Source organism: Solanum pennellii, chromosome 3 (genome assembly GCF_001406875.1).
Source record: "Solanum pennellii chromosome 3, SPENNV200".
Taxonomy (NCBI): Eukaryota; Viridiplantae; Streptophyta; class Magnoliopsida; order Solanales; family Solanaceae; genus Solanum; species Solanum pennellii.
This window is the reverse complement of record NC_028639.1, coordinates 59860376-59878717: the sequence shown is the minus strand read 5'-3', so window position 1 is coordinate 59878717 and position 18342 is coordinate 59860376. Positions and strand designations below refer to the sequence as shown.

At 34.8% G+C, this 18342-nt stretch overlaps 3 protein-coding genes and 1 non-coding gene across 11 annotated transcripts; 3 read left to right on the top strand and 1 right to left on the bottom strand.

Moving 5' to 3' along the window:
* The first annotated feature begins 2922 nt into the window (after window positions 1–2922).
* Window positions 2923–4093, top strand: LOC107014823 (pentatricopeptide repeat-containing protein At3g56030, mitochondrial). Its single transcript, XM_015214920.2, has one exon. It carries the CDS (start codon window positions 3003–3005, stop codon window positions 3990–3992), a length of 990 nt encoding a protein of 329 aa, XP_015070406.1. The 5' UTR covers window positions 2923–3002; the 3' UTR covers window positions 3993–4093.
* Window positions 3825–12376, top strand: LOC107014821 (pentatricopeptide repeat-containing protein At3g56030, mitochondrial-like). 8 transcript variants are annotated; one of them, XR_003577366.1, is made up of 5 exons: window positions 3825–3964; window positions 4200–4483; window positions 4724–7990; window positions 8226–8509; window positions 8750–12376. XR_003577366.1 is itself a non-coding variant. In XM_027915471.1 (4 exons), the coding sequence occupies exons 3-4, from the start codon at window positions 7029–7031 to the stop codon at window positions 8290–8292; spliced, it is 1029 nt and encodes a 342-aa protein (XP_027771272.1). In that variant the 5' UTR covers window positions 3825–3964; window positions 4200–4483; window positions 4791–7028; the 3' UTR covers window positions 8293–12376. The 8 variants fall into 8 exon arrangements, 5 of the variants coding, with proteins under 5 accessions (XP_027771272.1, XP_027771270.1, XP_015070404.1 ...); XR_003577368.1 differs by having other exon boundaries at window positions 8226–8944; window positions 11864–12376; XR_003577367.1 differs by having other exon boundaries at window positions 8226–9933; window positions 11864–12376.
* Window positions 12377–12515: 139 nt separating this feature from the next.
* Window positions 12516–13499, bottom strand: LOC107013884 (LOB domain-containing protein 21-like). The gene has a single exon (XM_015213764.2). It carries the CDS (start codon window positions 13193–13195, stop codon window positions 12665–12667), a length of 531 nt encoding a protein of 176 aa, XP_015069250.1. The 5' UTR covers window positions 13196–13499; the 3' UTR covers window positions 12516–12664.
* TRNAI-AAU lies at window positions 13317–13390 on the top strand. The gene has a single exon. It is a non-coding gene; the product is annotated as a tRNA-Ile (tRNA).
* Window positions 13500–18342: the final 4843 nt, after the last annotated feature.

The window sequence follows — 18342 nt, the reverse complement described above, 5'->3', positions numbered from 1 at the left end:
CCCATTTGTCGTCTTCTCCCAAGGTTTTTCTCCGTACAGGCGCAGCAGGGAGGTCAATTTTGGTTTTGTCCTTACAATCCTGAGATTCGAACACGTCGCACCTCAAGGACAAGGAATTGATTGAAGTTGTCCAGGTCCTGTTTGACTTTTGGAATTTTGCTGAAGAAATCAATTTGATCGTACGACCAAGTCTTATACTCATCCGGAAAATGGTTTTTGAATTTCGAATTAGGACTTGGATTGTCGATTTTACCCCAGCCCCTTTTGAGAACCCCCCCTCCCCCCGCCTTCCCTTGTGGAAAGCCTAGTAATTTCCTTATAAATATTTCTTTGTGAAGGGTTGAAAGGAGGAAGGAAAATTTTTGGAGATCTTAAAAAAGATAACCCACTAGAAGATACAGGCTACAGATAAATATATCCATAAAATTAAGCAGAGGCGTTTTCGAGTCAAGATGCAGAGAGAAAAGCCTTTTCCTCACAGAGTTACTGAAAGTTCACGCAAAAGGGGAAAGATATATTAATGATTACAAAGAGATAAAAGAACAGTAAGAAGTAGTGGATTGATTGAAGGATTTCAGGGTGAGGGAATACGGAGTGCTACGTTTTTCCTTATTTCGTGTTAGTGTGGTGGAGGTCGTTGCTGCCCATCTCTACTCGTCATTGCCTCAGTGTCGCTGCTCCGAAAAAGGTAAACATTCTTTAGAATGAATTGTTTACACATCGTTTATTGTAAAATCGTGAAGTTTTCTGCCAAATCCCATCCTTCTCGCTTAGTTTCGTTCGCTGTGGCTTAAAGTTGTTAGAAAGCTGAAAATTTCGCTTCATGTCATGGATAAATCTTGTCATTTAAATGAGTTAGAGTTCTGGGCTGGTTAACGTTTTGATCATTATGATGTGTTTGCCGTTTAGCTTTAAGCCTTCAGTATATGCTTGTTCTCTTTAATAGGCCTACAAACTGTTTGTTTATTATTCATGAATGTTGATTAAAGGTTTCAATAGGGAGTCGAATAGTTAGTTGTCGGAAAACCACAATTAGGCGGATATTTTAGATCCTTAACACCTTCCTAGAATATTAATAGGAATCCCCGAACTCCTATGAATGTTTTCAAACGATTTTTCTGTTTAAGTATTTGAAAACAATAGTTTTTCTTAATTTTCATTTAAAATTAAGTGGTGACTCTTTCAATAGTCGATAATTTCTAAAAAAAATATTTTTCCAATTTTTCGATAAAACAAACCCTATGTAGATCGTGAATAAATTGGAAGAATAAGGTTTTAGAATTTTTTAATTAGATGGATTTTTTTGAATTGGGTCAAGTCAGGCGGGTTTGATAACATTTGTGACGGGTTTAGTTAAAAAAGGGTGGGTGTAAAATTATAATTAAATAATTAAATTACAATCAATGGTTGAGTGTCACGTAATTAAAAAAATATTATTAATTATTTTAAATTTTACTATGTCAATGAAGGGGTAAATTTGGACCCAAAAATGGATGGGAAGGGTATTTGGAGGCCAATAGGTGGATGGGGGTAGTTGTGTACCATAATCAATATTGCAAGGATATTTTAGGCTCTTTTCCGTTTTTTTAATTGATTGTTAACATTTATATTTATTTTATTGACATTTATCATTTGTATTTGCATTGAGAAAGAAAGAAGCAAGCGAGCGAGGAGACAGAGAGGGGAGAGGTGATATAGATGATAGAGAAAAAGGAGAGAGCCAAGCGAAAGTGCAGAAAGGCGAGGAGAGAGGAAAAGAGAAGAAAGAGCTTTGCAATAACTATAAAAATTATAGAGTAAATTTTAGGTTTGGCAAACATAAAAATTATTTGTATGCTTTAACTATAGTTTCTACAATTGTGCTCCATGACAAACTTTATGGTTGCTATGACTATTAATCTGTATATTTCGATATACATATACATAAAAATTTGTTTATGTATATTTCAGTAACATAATAATTGTATATAAATAAAATTACAACATATATACAACACATATGTAAATCGAATGCGTCTATTTGTATATTTTGGTATACGAAAAGGTCCTACAATCAGTTTTTGTACAATACATATGTATATTGAATGAGTCTATTTATATATTTTGATATACAAATGGGAGGACAAAAATATGATATGTTTTTTGCGAATTACAAATAAAAGATTACGAAAATCACATACTTTTAAGGTAAAATTACAATCTATCTCTTAAAAGTTTATAATTACAAAAATCCCTCAAAAAAGATACAATAATATAAGCGCCGATACATTAATCTAATGCACGGGATTCATTAATTTGATGTGTAAGATACACTAATCTGATGCGCTAGATACACTGATCTGAGACGCGAGATGCACTGATCTGATGCGCGAGGTACATTTTATACATGATACACTAATCTTATGCGCGAGATACATTAGCGCGAGATACACTAATCTTATGCGCGAGATACACTAATCGAATGCACGAGGTACATTTTAAACATGATACACTAATGTGATGAGCGAGATACACTAATATGATGCGCGAGATACATTTTATACATGATACACTAATCTGATGCACGAGATACATTAATTTGATGCGCGAGATACACTAATCTAATGCGCGAGTTACATTTTATACATGATACACTAATGTGATGCGCGAGATACACTAATGTGATGCGCGTGATACTTTAATTTGATGCACGAGATACATAAATGTGATATGTGAAAATGAGAAATTTTAGAAATTTGTAAAAATTATAGGAGATAATGATAATAAGTAAACTAAAAGGTGAGATTTCCGTAATTAATCCAAAAACTATGAGTATTGTAAATACAAATGTTAAGTAGCAAATTTTCCTTTTCTCGCACAGTGTACAGTTAATGGGCTTCGGCTTACGGCCTTCCTTAAGTAGCCCAAATATAACGCACTCAAAATCGAACATTATGGGGTTCTACAACCCGAATCCCCTTCCCACATCATCGATAATTCTCCATTGATCAAAAACCCTAGAAATGCTAGCACTTCGCAAGCTCTCGACCCTAAAATCATCAAGATTTCTCTCTTCTCTCGCTATTCAAAACCCTATCTGCAGTTCCTTAACCATCCTAGATGTTCCCAGTTGCACCAACTACGATGAACGCATCAACAAAGCTGGCCGTGAAGGAGATTTCACCACTGTCCACCAACTTCTTAACAAGCGCGCGCGCGATGGCTTCTTCAACACCAACAATACGTTCAAGTTCATTTCCACCACTAATGTGTCCATACTCGATGATCTATTGGAAATTATAGCTCGGTTAGATAATGGTTTCCCGAGAAAGAGCTCCTACGACTGTCTCATTGCACGTCTCTCGAAGATGCACTGCATTTCGGAGGCTATGCGTGTTGCCAAAGCTATGGTGAGCAAAGGTCACGAAGTGAACAATGTCACATTTCATCCCATAGTTAATGCTCTGACGAAGAAGGAGGAATTCGAAGAAGCCTGGCGGGTGGTGGCGGTGATGAAATCCTGCGGAATTTCTCCTGATTTGACGACGTATAATTTTCTGCTGACAGGTTATTGTTTTGCCGGAGATGTGGCATCAGCTGCTGGTGTTCTAGCAAAGATAGAGGAGGAGGAGCTGGGGGCGGATACGAGGACTTACGACGCCCTGGTTTTAGGCGCCTGTAGAGCGGGGAAACTGGATGCTGCTTTGGCAGTGGTGAGGAGGATGCTAGATGACGGAGTTCCGCCATTGTATTGCACACACGCCCATATTATCCGAGCATTTTTGAAGTATAATTATTATGAACAGGCGGTAGAGTTTGTTAGGAGCTATGCAGGAAGAGACGCCAAATTGGATGCAGAAAATTTTGGAATACTGGCCACCAGATTGATCACTCGGAGTAAATTGGAGGAAGCTAAGAAACTGGTTAAAGAGATGAGTGAAAGGAGATTGGTAATGGGTCCGAGATTGAAAGATTTCTATGAATTGTACGTTAGATCTGATGGTTTGAGATAATTATTGAGCATGAATGCAGCATTTTTGAAATGTAAAGACTTGGTTTTGTTGGATTTTAGTATTTAAAAGAAAATTTCATGGATCATTCATTCATTGACATATATTTTATGAACTGTATCATAATAATGGAACGTTTAATTGATACAAATAGTTAGAAAGATTAACTAAAAGGAGAATTTATTACTGGATTAATTTGTTTAAATTTAGGATCTTTCTGGAATGGACAATTTTCGAAGAACAATGTGGCTACAAACATATTGTCAATAGTTTATAAAAAGGTACCTCAAGGGAATGCTAAAAGCATACAATGGTGAAAAAAGTTTTGCTCTTGGCAAACATTGAAGTGAGAGGATACATGAGAAGATCTGAGAACTTGAAGCAGCAGCAAATAATGGAGTTGGAAAAGGGAAATATCTACTTAAAGGATGTTGAAGAAGGTCTATCAGAGCTTGAAAGATTGAAACTTTTGTCTGCAAACCCTGGTCTTGTCGGTAAAGCCAACTTACTTGCTCAAGGTGTTTACACCTAACCAATTATGCATGACATGAATTTTACCATATACAATTATCACTTAATTGGTAGGTAGTTAATGTATATATTTACTTCATTAAATCACTTGACCTTGGTAGGTTTAATTGGTTAGGTGTAAACACCATGTAAGGGTAAATATTTACCCTAAACTCCCAGCTTTCATGTCCTCACAAGTTAGTTATATCCATTTTATGTCGCAGCAATGATGTTGAACCAGCCTGACTTGTATCTTTCAATGAGAATATGATCAATTTATCATATGTGAAGGTAAAGCATCACTGTCCTTCAACATTACCGGAAATGTGACAAGGTTTGCAACAACAACATACCAGTGTGATTCCACAAGTGGCGTCCAGGGAGGTGGGGCAGTCCTGTGATCCCACAAGTGTGACAAGGTTCCCCCTTAAATTTATCTCCTTTTAGTGTTTCTTATTACTGTATAGGCCCTTTTAAGTTTGCAGTTATTAAATGCTAGATATTTGTTTTTGGCTGCATATAGTTCGTTATGGCTTTGCTAAGAGATTGTCATACATCCTAGGATATTTTTCTCCACGTTTTTTCATTTGGCGTCAGTGTGTAAATTACTGGAGCTTAAATTTAGGAAAGCATAAACGGCCGCAATTCTATGGCCTTATCACACTATAATTTCCATTCATTTGCCAAATTTTTGCACAGCAACATCTATTGGTTGTTTAGTATTTACTTTTGAAAGTCCAGAAACAGTATTTATCACACTATAATTTCCATTCAATATTGGTTTTTGGCTGCATATAGTTCGTTATCGCTTTGCTAAAAGATTGTCATACATCTCAGGATATTTTGCTCCACATTTTTCCATTTGGCGTTAGTGTTTAAATTACTGGAGCTTAAATTTAGGGAAGCATAAACGGCTGCAATTCTATGGCTTTATCACACATTTCCATTCATTTGCCAAATTTTTGCACAACAACTTCTATTGGTTGTTTAGTATTTACTTTTGAAAGTCCAGAAACAGTAAATCAAACAATTTGGCTGACTAAACTCTATGGTTTTCCATTCTTTGTTGTCAATTCAACGGATACCTGATTTATACAGGGTTGAGTTGGCTGAGCCTTTAGTTTAATTTTTTTACTCCATGAGTGCACTTACAAGGTGGGTAATGAAAGCTGAGCAGATATCAATTAAGGCTGGAACCTTGACAGTCTTAAATTCTTCTTTGTGTTAGATGCTTCTTGAGATGTCAAAGTTGTTCATACTTGTAAGTCTCAATTTTGGTGTTGTACTTGGAAGAAAAACTGAGGATTGCCATCAAAGTTGATGCTAGGAATACGTGATTTGGATTGATCAGTTCTATTCTAACCAGCTTGTTGGCAAATACTTCATACACATGATCTTAGAGGTATTATCTTAGAAGTTGCCTTTGGGCTTTCATGTGAACAGAAATGGTTAAATTTATCCTCTAAATTCTGCTTCTACCATTCAGTTCAAATTTATTAAGAGTCGCTGTTCCTGTAACAACCTACTTTACTTCTTACAGTCTTACATTCAAATTTATTAAGAGTCGTGGTTCCTGTGACAACCTACTTTACTTCTTACGGTCTTACCTCAGTTTACTGTTGGGAATGACACGCCAACTTATTAGTATATGCTGGACCAGTAGTTGTTTGATATGAGAAATTCTTTTACAGTCTTTGGAGTTTGCTAGAGCCACACTGGATAAGCAAAGTGGAGGTTTGATTGGGTTGTGGCTTAATTTCCAGTCCCTTTATTGGGTATCTAGTTGTGTATACTGGAAAATAATATGGATTTCTTAACTTCTGGCACAAATTGGACTTATCCAAATCTTCCAAAGACATGAAGTCCATTTTTGCAGTGTTTGGTGGATTATATGGAGAAAAAGAAATGCCTATGTTTTTTTTGACGAGAAGGATGTTAGAGTGGGCTAGAGTCACACATTGGTTGGGGAATGAAATGGTGGTCTTCTTATATGGAGTTAGACAATCCTCACTTCATGAGCTAGCTTTTAGGGTTGAGTTAGGTCCATGTATCATATCCTCGTTTGGGCTCCCGATACACTAATCTGATGCACGAGATAAATTAATTTGATGCGCGAGATACACTAATTTGATACGCGAGATACACTAATCTAATGCGCGAGTTACATTTTATACATGATACACTAATGTGATGCGCGTGATACTTTAATTTGATGCACGAGATACATAAATGTGATATGCGAAAATGAGAAATTTTAGAAATTTGTAAAAATTATAGGAGATAATGATAATAAGTAAACTAAAAGGTGAGATTTCCGTAATTAATCCAAAAAACTATGAGTAAGTAAATACAAATGTTAAGTAGCAAATTTTCCTTTTCTCGCACAGTGTACAGTGAATGGGCTTCGGCTTACGGCCTTCCTTAAGTAGCCCAAATATAACGCACTCAAAATCGAACATTATTGGGTTCTACAACCCGAATCCCCTTCCCACATCATCGATAATTCTCCATTGATCAAAAACCCTAGAAATGCTAGCACTTCGCAAGCTCTCGACCCTAAAATCATCAAGATTTCTCTCTTCTCTCGCTATTCAAAACCCTATCTGCAGTTCCTTAACCATCCTAGACGTTCCCAGTTGCACCAACTACGATGAACGCATCAACAAAGCTGGCCGTGAAGGAGATTTCACCACTGTCCACCAACTTCTTAACAAGCGCGCGCGCGATGGCTTCTTCAATACCAACAATACGTTCAAGTTCATTTCCACCACTAATGTGTCCATACTCGATGATCTATTGGAAATTATAGCTCGGTTAGATAATGGTTTCCCGAGAAAGAGCTCCTACGACTGTCTCATTGCACGTCTCTCGAAGATGCACTGCATTTCGGAGGCTATGCGTGTTGCCAAAGCTATGGTGAGCAAAGGTCACGAAGTGAACAATGTCACATTTCATCCCATAGTTAATGCTCTGACGAAGAAGGAGGAATTCGAAGAAGCCTGGCGAGTGGTGGCGGTGATGAAATCCTGCGGAATTTCTCCTGATTTGACGACGTATAATTTTCTGCTGACAGGTTATTGTTTTGCCGGAGATGTGGCATCAGCTGCTGGTGTTCTAGCAAAGATAGAGGAGGAGGAGCTGGGGGCGGATACGAGGACTTACGACGCCCTGGTTTTAGGCGCCTGTAGAGCGGGGAAACTGGATGCTGCTTTGGCAGTGGTGAGGAGGATGCTAGATGACGGAGTTCCGCCATTGTATTGCACACACGCCCATATTATCCGAGCATTTTTGAAGTATAATTATTATGAACAGGCGGTAGAGTTTGTTAGGAGCTATGCAGGAAGAGACGCTAAATTGGATGCAGAAAATTTTGGAATACTGGCCACCAGATTGATCACTCGGAGTAAATTGGAGGAAGCTAAGAAACTGGTTAAAGAGATGAGTGAAAGGAGATTGGTAATGGGTCCGAGATTGAAAGATTTCTATGAATTGTACGTTAGATCTGATGGTTTGAGATAATTATTGAGCATGAATGCAGCATTTTTGAAATGTAAAGACTTGGTTTTGTTGGATTTTAGTATTTAAAAGAAAATTTCATGGATCATTCATTCCTTGACATATATTTTATGAATTGTATCATAATAATGGAACGTTTAATTGATACAAATAGTTAGAAAGATTAACTAAAAGGAGAATTTATTACTGGATTAATTTGTCCAAATTTAGGATCTTTCTGGAATGGACAATTTTCGAAGAACAATGTGGCTACAAACATATTGTCAATAGTTTATAAAAAGGTACCTCAAGGGAATGCTAAAAGCATACAATGGTGAAAAAAGTTTTGCTCTTGGCAAACATTGAAGTGAGGGGATACATGAGAAGATCTGAGAACTTGAAGCAGCAGCAAATAATGGAGTTGGAAAAGGGAAATATCTACTTAAAGGATGTTGAAGAAGGTCTATCAGAGCTTGAAAGATTAAAACTTTTGTCTGCAAACCCTGGTCTTGTCGGTAAAGCCAACTTACTTGCTCAAGGTGTTTACACCTAACCAATTATGCATGACATGTATTTTACCATATACAATTATCACTTAATTGGTTGGTAGTTAATGTATATATTTACTTCATTAAATCACTTGACCTTGGTAGGTTTAATTGGTTAGGTGTAAACACCATGTAAGGGTAAATATTTACCCTAAACTCCCAGCTTTCATGTCCTCACAAGTTAGTTATATCCATTTTATGTTGCAGCAATGATGTTGAACCAGCCTGACTTGTATCTTTCAATGAGAACATGATCAATTTATCATATGTGAAGGTAAAGCATCACTTTCCTTCAACGTTACCGGAAGTGTGACAAGGTTTGCAACAACAACATACCAGTGTGATTCCACAAGTGGGGTCCAGGGAGGTGGGGCAGTCCTGTGATCCCACAAGTGTGACAAGGTTCCCCCTTAAATTTATCTCCTTTTAGTGTTTCTTATTACTGTATAGGCCCTTTTAAGTTTGCAGTTATTAAATGCTAGATATTTGTTTTTGGCTGCATATAGTTCGTTATGGCTTTGCTAAAAGATTGTCATACATCCTAGGATATTTTTCTCCACGTTTTTCCATTTGGCGTCAGTGTGTAAATTACTGGAGCTTAAATTTAGGAAAGCATAAACAGCCGCAATTCTATGGCTTTATCACACTATAATTTCCATTCATTTGCTAAATTTTTGCACAGCAACGCCTATTGGTTGTTTAGTATTTACTTTTGAAAGTCCAGAAACAGTATTTATCACACTATAATTTCCTTTCAATATTGGTTTTTGGCCGCATATAGTTCGTTATCGCTATGCTAAAAGATTGTCATACATCTCAGGATATTCTGCTCCACATTTTTCCATTTGGCGTTTAGTGTTTAAATTACTGGAGCTTAAATTTAGGGAAGCATAAACGGCTGCAAGTCTATGGCTTTATCACACTATTATTTCCATTCATTTGCCAAATTTTTGCACAACAACTTCTATTGGATGTTTAGTATTTACTTTTGAAAGTCCAGAAACAGTAAATCAAACAATTTGGCTGACTAAACTCTATGGTGTTTTTATTCTTTGTTGTCAATTCAACGTGATACCTGATTTCTACAGGGTTGAGTTGGCTGAGCGTTAGTTTAATTTTTTTACTCCATGAGTGCACTTACAAGGTGGGTAATGAAAGCTGAGCAAATATCAATTAAGGCTGGAACCTTGACAGTCTTAAATTCTTCTTTGTGTTAGATGCTTCTTGAGATGTTAAAGTTGTTCATACTTGTAAGTCTCAATTTTGGTGTTGTACTTGGAAGAAAAACTGAGGATTGCCATCAAAGTTGATGCTAGGAATACGTGATTTGGATTGATCAGTTCTATTCTAACCAGCTTGTTGGCAAAGACTGCATACACATGATCTTAGAGGTATTATCTTAGAAGTTGCCTTTGGGCTTTTATGTGAACAGAAATGGTTAAATTTATCCTCTAAATTCTGCTTCTACCATTCAGTTCAAATTTATTTAGAGTCGCTGTTCCTGTAACGACCTACTTTACTTCTTACAGTCTTACATTCAAATTTATTAAGAGTCGTAGTTCCTGTGACAACCTACTTTACTTCTTACGGTCTTACCTCTGTTTACTGTTGGGAATGACACGTCAACTTATTAGTATATGCTGGAACCAGTAGTTCTTTGATACGAGAAATTATTTTACTGTCTTTGAATTTTGCTAGAGCCACACTGGTATAAGCAAAGTGGAGGTTTGATTGGGTTGTGGCTTAATTTACAGTCCCTTTATTGGGTATCTAGTTGTGTATACTGGAAAATAATATGGATTTCTTAACTTCTCGCACAAATTGGACTTATCCAAATCTTCCAAAGACATGAAGTCCATTTTTGCGGTGTTTGGTGGATTATATGGAGAAAAAGAAATGCCTATGTTTTTTATGACGAGAAGGATGTTAGAGTGGGCTAGAGTCACACATTGGTTGGGGAATGAAATGGTGGTCTTCTTATATGGAGTTAGACAATCCTCACTTCATGAGCTAGCTTTTAGGGTTGAGTTAGGTCCATGTATCATATCCTCGTTTGGGCTCCCGATCCATGCTCTAGTTGGGCGTAGGCGTGAAAGGGGTGTTAGAGTGTATTAGTGTCCTACATTAGTTAAAGAATGGATTGATGGTCTACTTGTACGGACTTGGACAATCCTTTTCCCATGAGCTAATTTTTGGGGTTGAGTCAGACTACAAGTGTCATATTTTTATAAAGGATAATGTCAATTATCCCAATCACCTGGATGTTATTGCTGGACTCTTTTTGCTCTCTACACATTGTGAAGTTTATTTTGGATGCAATTCTGCTACAGCATTCCCTTAAGGTTGGTAGCTTTCTCACAGCAATAATGTTGCTTTATTATTTGTCAGGAAATAACCAATATCCAGTTCCTTGTATGGTTTAATATTCCGAAAACTACTATACGTGGTTCTTCCTAAAGAAAAAAGTTAGTATATGTGGTTGGTTTGTATAACAACTGGTATGAGGCATGTGTTTTTATCAGAACTTGTAGGGAGTGAAGCTACTACCAAACCAACAACGAGATCAGTGTGCAGTGTCTGAGTGCTTTATTTATTAGTAAAATAAATATTAATCACTTAAAAGAAAAACGATTATTGTTCATGCATATGAGTTTCCCATTAATTCATTAGTGTCATCCCGGTAAAACATAGTTTTTATTTGCATTCAAAGAAGCCACAGAACCAGAGCTGTGGTCTCCATTTTTGTAGTAGTGATTTAGTCAGAATAACTAGTTGCTCGAGTTAGTAAATATAGAATTGTGTCATCTTTAGTATCATTTTGTGCATATCAATTTCCAGGTTACTGTACATATGAGATTATGTGTTTGTACCTGAAAAAGCGCAGCCGTACTTTGTACCACTTTTTGAGCATAGGATTCTACTTCTTTCCTTGTCTCTTGCTTGCACATGGGACATAGTATGAAGTATTTCTCTATGTTCCGTTTTTAAACTTCCACTTGTTTTTGGATTGGTGGTAAGATCTTCACCTTTTCCTGTTTATACCTAATGATTAGCAGTTGGATAAGCAAACAATTATCAGTGATATTGTTAATGTTGCCATATAACAATTTTAAGTTTGTTTTCGTAAAAAGCTGTAGTTATTGGCAGCAGATAATCAATGAAGTTCACTTAGTTGCTTATAAATTGTTGCGTGATAACTTGTCATTGTGTAAGGTTAAAAGAAAAGAAGTTATTTCGAGGGTGAAAATTCACCTTGAGGCTCATCTCTGATGGGTGATTAATGCCTGTACTTGTACTTCTCCTCTTTGCTCCATCAAACAGGTCATTGCATACTGGCAAGGAATTGACAGTATTGTTTTTATCTTTGAAGAAAAGAACTGACGCCATATTTTGCCTCTTTCTTGTTGTATCGTTGCTGCGGCTGAGTACTGAAGCTTGGCAGGATTCTATTACATGGTGGGCATATTACTGGATAAATTGAAACTAACTAGCTGTGATGGAGTTTCAGGCACGCCATGAAAGAACTCTGTTATCGTTATACCAGCAGCTAACTGGTATACTTCTCAGTAGCTGCTACTTCTGTGGAGCTTCAGTTATCAAATATCTAAGAAATACTTCATAGTTTTTTCTGTTATTGCAGTATTTTAAGTGCTACTAGATTATCATCATAACGTAGTCTGTATACTGAATTTGTATAAATCAACATTGATGTATAATCAGACTTCACAAGTTTGTTGATTGTGACTGATCGCACTGACTTAGTTCTGTGTAGAGAGCTTCTGTATCCATTATCTCTGTACTATAGCTCAGAATATATCTTTGTGATTTTGTGGAGTTTGGTTTACTCTTTCTTCTTTATAGAACATGAAAATGGGCTAAAAGCACCAGTGATTTTCGAAATGTTGTACGTTTTTCGTTGGGCCTTTCAACTTCCAAGTATATTAAAGATGATAATGTGCCTTTGAAGCAAATAGCTTATAAATTAGAGTCTTGTTCATTTACCAGGAAAATCCATCATCAACAATGTACAAAATTGAAGAAAATTTACCTTCAATGAGCCGCTCTTCCTATACATATATATATACAAGGAAACGCTTAAACGTACATAAAATAGAGAAGTGATCATGGAAATGGGAATTGGGCAAATTCATTGTTGGATCCAGTTTGGTCCATGGCAAAGGTATTCTGGGTGAAGGTATCCAAGAATCCACCAGAAGTGTCCACATAAAAAGAAGGGTTACTGATATTAACATTAAGAGGATCATAATCCAAGAGTGAACAATTAGAAGTTGTGGTACTGGGCTTAGCTTCATAGTAAGCGAGATGTGCTTTAGTAACCATCAGATCATGTTGTAGCTCCACCATCTTCCTCTGCAAAGATGCTATAGCTCCAATGCAACCGTAAACCGGGTCTCTTAGTCTCACCTCAGCCTCGTAGACCAGCGAGTTGACAGTGTCCTCTCGCTGGTCTTGTGGCACTTCATTCAGGATCTTGATCACGTTGCTAGCTCCAAACACCTTGTGTACATTAGCAAACTTCTTCGGCTCGTCCGATCGGAAATATGGTGCAAATTGGCATGTGGTAGTGCATCTTCTCTTCAAGAACTTACAAGCTGCACAAGAAGAACTTGAACGAGGTTCATTATTTTTCATGGCTAGCTTTTTTTCAAAAAACTTCACTTCCACAAAACTTTGGTGCTTCTTTCTTTTATAGGATTCCTCACCAATACTTTAGACCAAACATATAAATTGTTCATTACAACATTAACAAATTGGCCCATTAGCTCAGTTGGTTAGAGCGTCGTGCTAATAACGCGAAGGTCGCAGGTTCGAGACCTGCATGGGCCAAATATATATTCTTTTTAAACATTGATTATTCTTTTCTTTTCTCTGTTTAAAGGGGGAAAAAAAAAGTGGTAGTAGCTGGAATACTGATCCCTTTTACTGACAAATAAAAAGGGTAGTGGAAGAGAAATAGTTAAAGATGGGGTATGTGTGTCTCGATGGGATATGATAGTTCAAGGAAAAAGCAACAAAAAAACTACTAATATACAGTATAATACACCTTTGATATGTTGAGGGTGAAGGATGGGACATGTTGATTAAATCCCCAAATAAAAGATGAGATGTTACAACAATTGATTATGAAAGATGAGAGATTTCATAAAAATAGGAAACCCTATATGTAGAGAAGATGGAAACCTAATACCTATTAGTCTATTAGCTACACAAAAGTGAATTTCATTTGATTGAGTTTGAAAGGAATAAAACTGAACATGTCTCCAAATTCGCAGGATCTTTATTTTCATCCCAACAAATAAATCATAATCTTCAAATATCTTATCAACTAATTTATTACGAGTTAGTTTGACTTGATAGCAATATTCAAAATTTATAGTGTAAAATTAATGATAAGTATTTGTGTGCAGTGGTGGAGCCACATATAGACATCTTTCGTTGGAAACTTATATTGTGTAACTAGAAAAAAAATTATTTTTTATGTATATATATATTACATACTGTCATTCCTTGACTTTTACACGATTTTATTTTTTAATGTTTTAAACCCCTTAGATAAAATTCTAGCTTCCCACTGTTTGTGCGACTATAAATTATTTCATTAAGAGTACAATAAATATTTTAAAATTAGACTATTGTTACGAAATATAAATTGTGTTACTAAAGGAAAACAAATCATGTAAAATGTAACATACTTTAGTTAAGACACAACTTATATATATATATATATATATATACACACACACAGATACGTAAAGATTGTAGACGAAGAAGCATACCAAATCTTTTTATCTTATCTGGATGAACTTATTTTTCTAAAGATAACGGCCCGTGTGGATTCCTACTTTAGGGGTGAGTTTGGGAACGGGGAAAATATTTTATAGGATTATATGTTAATTTCTTACTCTTTTTCGATATGTAAGTTAAAAAATATTATCCTAAAAATATTTGTAAATAATTTTAACGCACATTGAAAATGATTTACATCTTCATCTCTAGCTGAGACATTATAATTAGGAAACTTTAATCAGCTCTTCGCTCCACATACTAGAATGGGAACGAAGGGCACGGCTCAATATGAAGTGTGCATGTATGTATCGGAGGATATAATCACTATGAAATGTCATTTGTAGTATTTATTTTGTTATTTATACGATTCTACTAATATATCATGCTTTTCTCATTTTTTAAAAATTTAATTTTGTAGAGAATGTTTTTTAAAAATTTGAATGGCTAAACCAAACATAGTTGTATACCGAGCATAACTTTTTTAAGAAAAAACACATAATTTTCTTCGAAAAAATATCTATTAAACATGTTAAGAACAAGAATATTTGGTTCGATTTGACCTTTGTGGATTAATACCAAACAAAATTTAATATGGTCAAAGTTTTTTCTTTAATAAATTTACAAAACCAAAATAAAAAAACATTAAATATGTTTTTGATATGCTTTGATTTATTTGAGCCATGAAAACTATTTATATCTCTTAATAAAAAATTAAAGTTGCATATATATTACTCTCTTCAAACCTTTAACTTATGGAGTTATACTAAATATATTGTTATCGATTAAATTTTGATTTTTTATGAATGCCCATACTCTCACATGTATATGCATTGGATTGAGTTAAATCAAAGATGGTAGGTGTGATTATGCTATCCAGCCATGATGATAAACTTAATTAAGTGTGTCATTATCATATCATATCGATCATCAGTATTTACTAAGAAATGATTCGTCTATCGTATTTCTTTTCTACCTCATAAGTTGCTTTACAACATCATTATTTGAGCGTTAATTATATCATTTTAGTCAGACGTCAAACCCACACATTTGAAGATTCTTTTATCACTATATACTTTGTTTGGTAGCTTTTAATAATTGGATTAATGAGACTTTACTTTCCTAATCTAGCTACAAAACATTAGATTTTCAATATCAAATGGTTACAATTGTTTATGGGAAGTAATATTATTAGTATTTCAATCAGGGAATTATTTCCAAAAGAAATTAGGAGAAAGTGGGAAATTATTCTTTAAGATAGATAGCTTCTAGATATTTGATCGAGTTAATGGATTAAGACAATTCAATAGTACTAATAAGATGGGGTAATATTAAGGAATAAGACATATAAACACACTTGACTTATAGTGAAATTGTTAGTTACACACCTGAACTTTGTATTGTCCTAGCTATGATCTTCTTGAACTTTTTTTTTTTTTTAAAATAAGAATACTTTCTCCATTTCAATTTATGTGACATATTTCGGATTTTGAGATTCAACCGAATCTATTTTTATCGTAACTTTTTCATATATTTTAAAAATATTTTGAATTGTCCATTATTATAACTTATATTACTTTTAATTCTTTTTTATAGTCTTTTAGTTCTTCTCTAAGTCCTGTTTTACCAAAGTAAATTTGGTAAGATGACTTAATTCCATCTACCTATACTAATTATATTGCTGGGAAATCATTGAAACTAATCACATAATAATATTTTCGTTATGTATTCTATCCTTCTTTTTAACATAAAATTGTACCTATATTTTCTCATAACTTTTATATGTATAATATTAATACGTGCATAATTCACATTTAAACTATTTAAAACAAAACGACCCCTAAGTATGATGGAGTAGGCAAGTATTTTTATGTGATTTCTTGCCCCCACCTGATCCTATCCTAATATTTGGTGTTGATACATATATATATATGCAGTTATTAATTAGTTCTATGTATCCCACTTCAAATACACGTCGTAATCGTCTATCAGTATGCACGCGTACGTTGAACTAACTAAACTTTAAAAAGGCCCAATTTTGATTGCCTCCATAAAGACACATTTGACATTCATTTTTGTATTGTTTCTCTAGTAAAACCACACACACATTATTATTATTATTTTTATATATATATATATAAGGGATGCAATTCTATGACATAATTGTATTTTTGAGGTTTTCTTCAATTTCTAGTTTTTCATTTAAAGACTTTTTGTTACTACTAGACTAGAGGTTCACGCTTCACATACTTATTCATATTTAATTAAAATTTTGGATTCGAGTTTTAGAAATATAATTACCTAAGATCGAAAGTATTCTACTTTCAAAGAGAAATTTTTCAGTACGAATTTATATTAGTCCTATCTCAAAACATATACCAAACTTAAGGTTGAAAAAAAAACTTTTGTTTAGATCGGTGAGTTAAAATAGTGAAACTTTATCGTAAATCAAACAATTAAAGGATGATTTGCAAAAAGAGACCTAAACCTATTACATGAGTGACTCTATATGAAAAGAACACATACATATGTATACATACACTATTACTTAGTTCAATAATAAGTGTGATCACCCAAGCGCTAAGCTTCATTGTGCACATGTTATGACATGAGAGACGAATTCCCCTTACCCTCCCTCCATTTCAATTTTTTCTTTTTAATCTGTTTAAAAAAATATTTTTTTTTTATTAACTCTTTAATTCTAAATTTTCATATGTCAGGTTTAAGACCATTAAATTTAATAATATATTCTATATATTTTTGGATTCAAGACTATAAAATTCTAAAGTTTTTTAATTTCTTGAATTGTGACAAACAATTAAACTACAATTAAGTACATGATTAATAATCCAACAATAACAAGAAAAGAAATGATTGATACGTAAAGATAAAAGAAAAATTAGGAAAAATAGTCACCTCAAGAATTAAGGGGTGAAAGGAGAAGAATGAGAAAATAGTCACTAATAAAAACCCCACTTGTGAAGAAAGTGTCAAAATAATGAATGTTGTCGTTTTGCCAACCAAACCATGAGGATAGGTCCACAATGTGTCATCTCAAACTCCTCACTAAGCTTTCACCACTCATCACAAAACTTTTCTTTTACCAATTGCAATGTAAATTAATAATTATGATTCGCAAATGCAAAAAGATAACCAAACGTGTGTTCTAAACACGTTTGAATATCAAATCAAAGTACTACTTTGAGTTGATGTTTAGCATTGCCTTTTCAATGAAGGGTTGTGTCAACCTCTCTAGTCTCTACTTTGATTAGTTTCTATTTCTTTTTTCTTAAAGTTCCTACATTATCATTTAATAATTTGAAATAAATGTTAAACACCATAATTTACAAACCAGGCCTGTCAAAACAAAATATAGACCTTTACAAGTTGGGTTTACCTGTCTAGTTCGGACTGTGGCTTAATGAATTGCCATGCCACTAATAAAGTATATATGGGCTGAGGTTCGGAATACTCAATCACATTGAGCCCAACATATCGTCCATAGAAAATGTTGTCATGGTAAGACTAAGATGGAAACAGTTTATACATAAAGAACACAATAAGCATAATAGTTCAACTGTATGAAAACATATTATATGGTCGGGTTTTCCATTTAAACCATTACAAAAAATTTAAATTCATATTTTATATCGAAATTACCTGGTAATTTGGCATACGATTCGGCTGGATCTCCGTGCACAATTTAATTGCTTTTTCTTTAGCTCTTCATGCTTGTATGTATGTTAGCGAAACGCCATGCAATTTTAACATATCATCAGCTATATCCTTTGGAGTGTATACTGTCGATGGATCAATATACTTCTCCATTACCAAGACAGCTACAACGTGTAACGACCTGTTTAGTCGTTTTGAGCAGCAGATTTTATTTCTGGAAAAACTGTGTGAGTCGACGGAACCCACGACGGACCGTCATGGGCAGGACGGGCCGTCGAGGGGGTCTCGTTCCAAAAGACTTAGACTTCTGAAATTTGGGT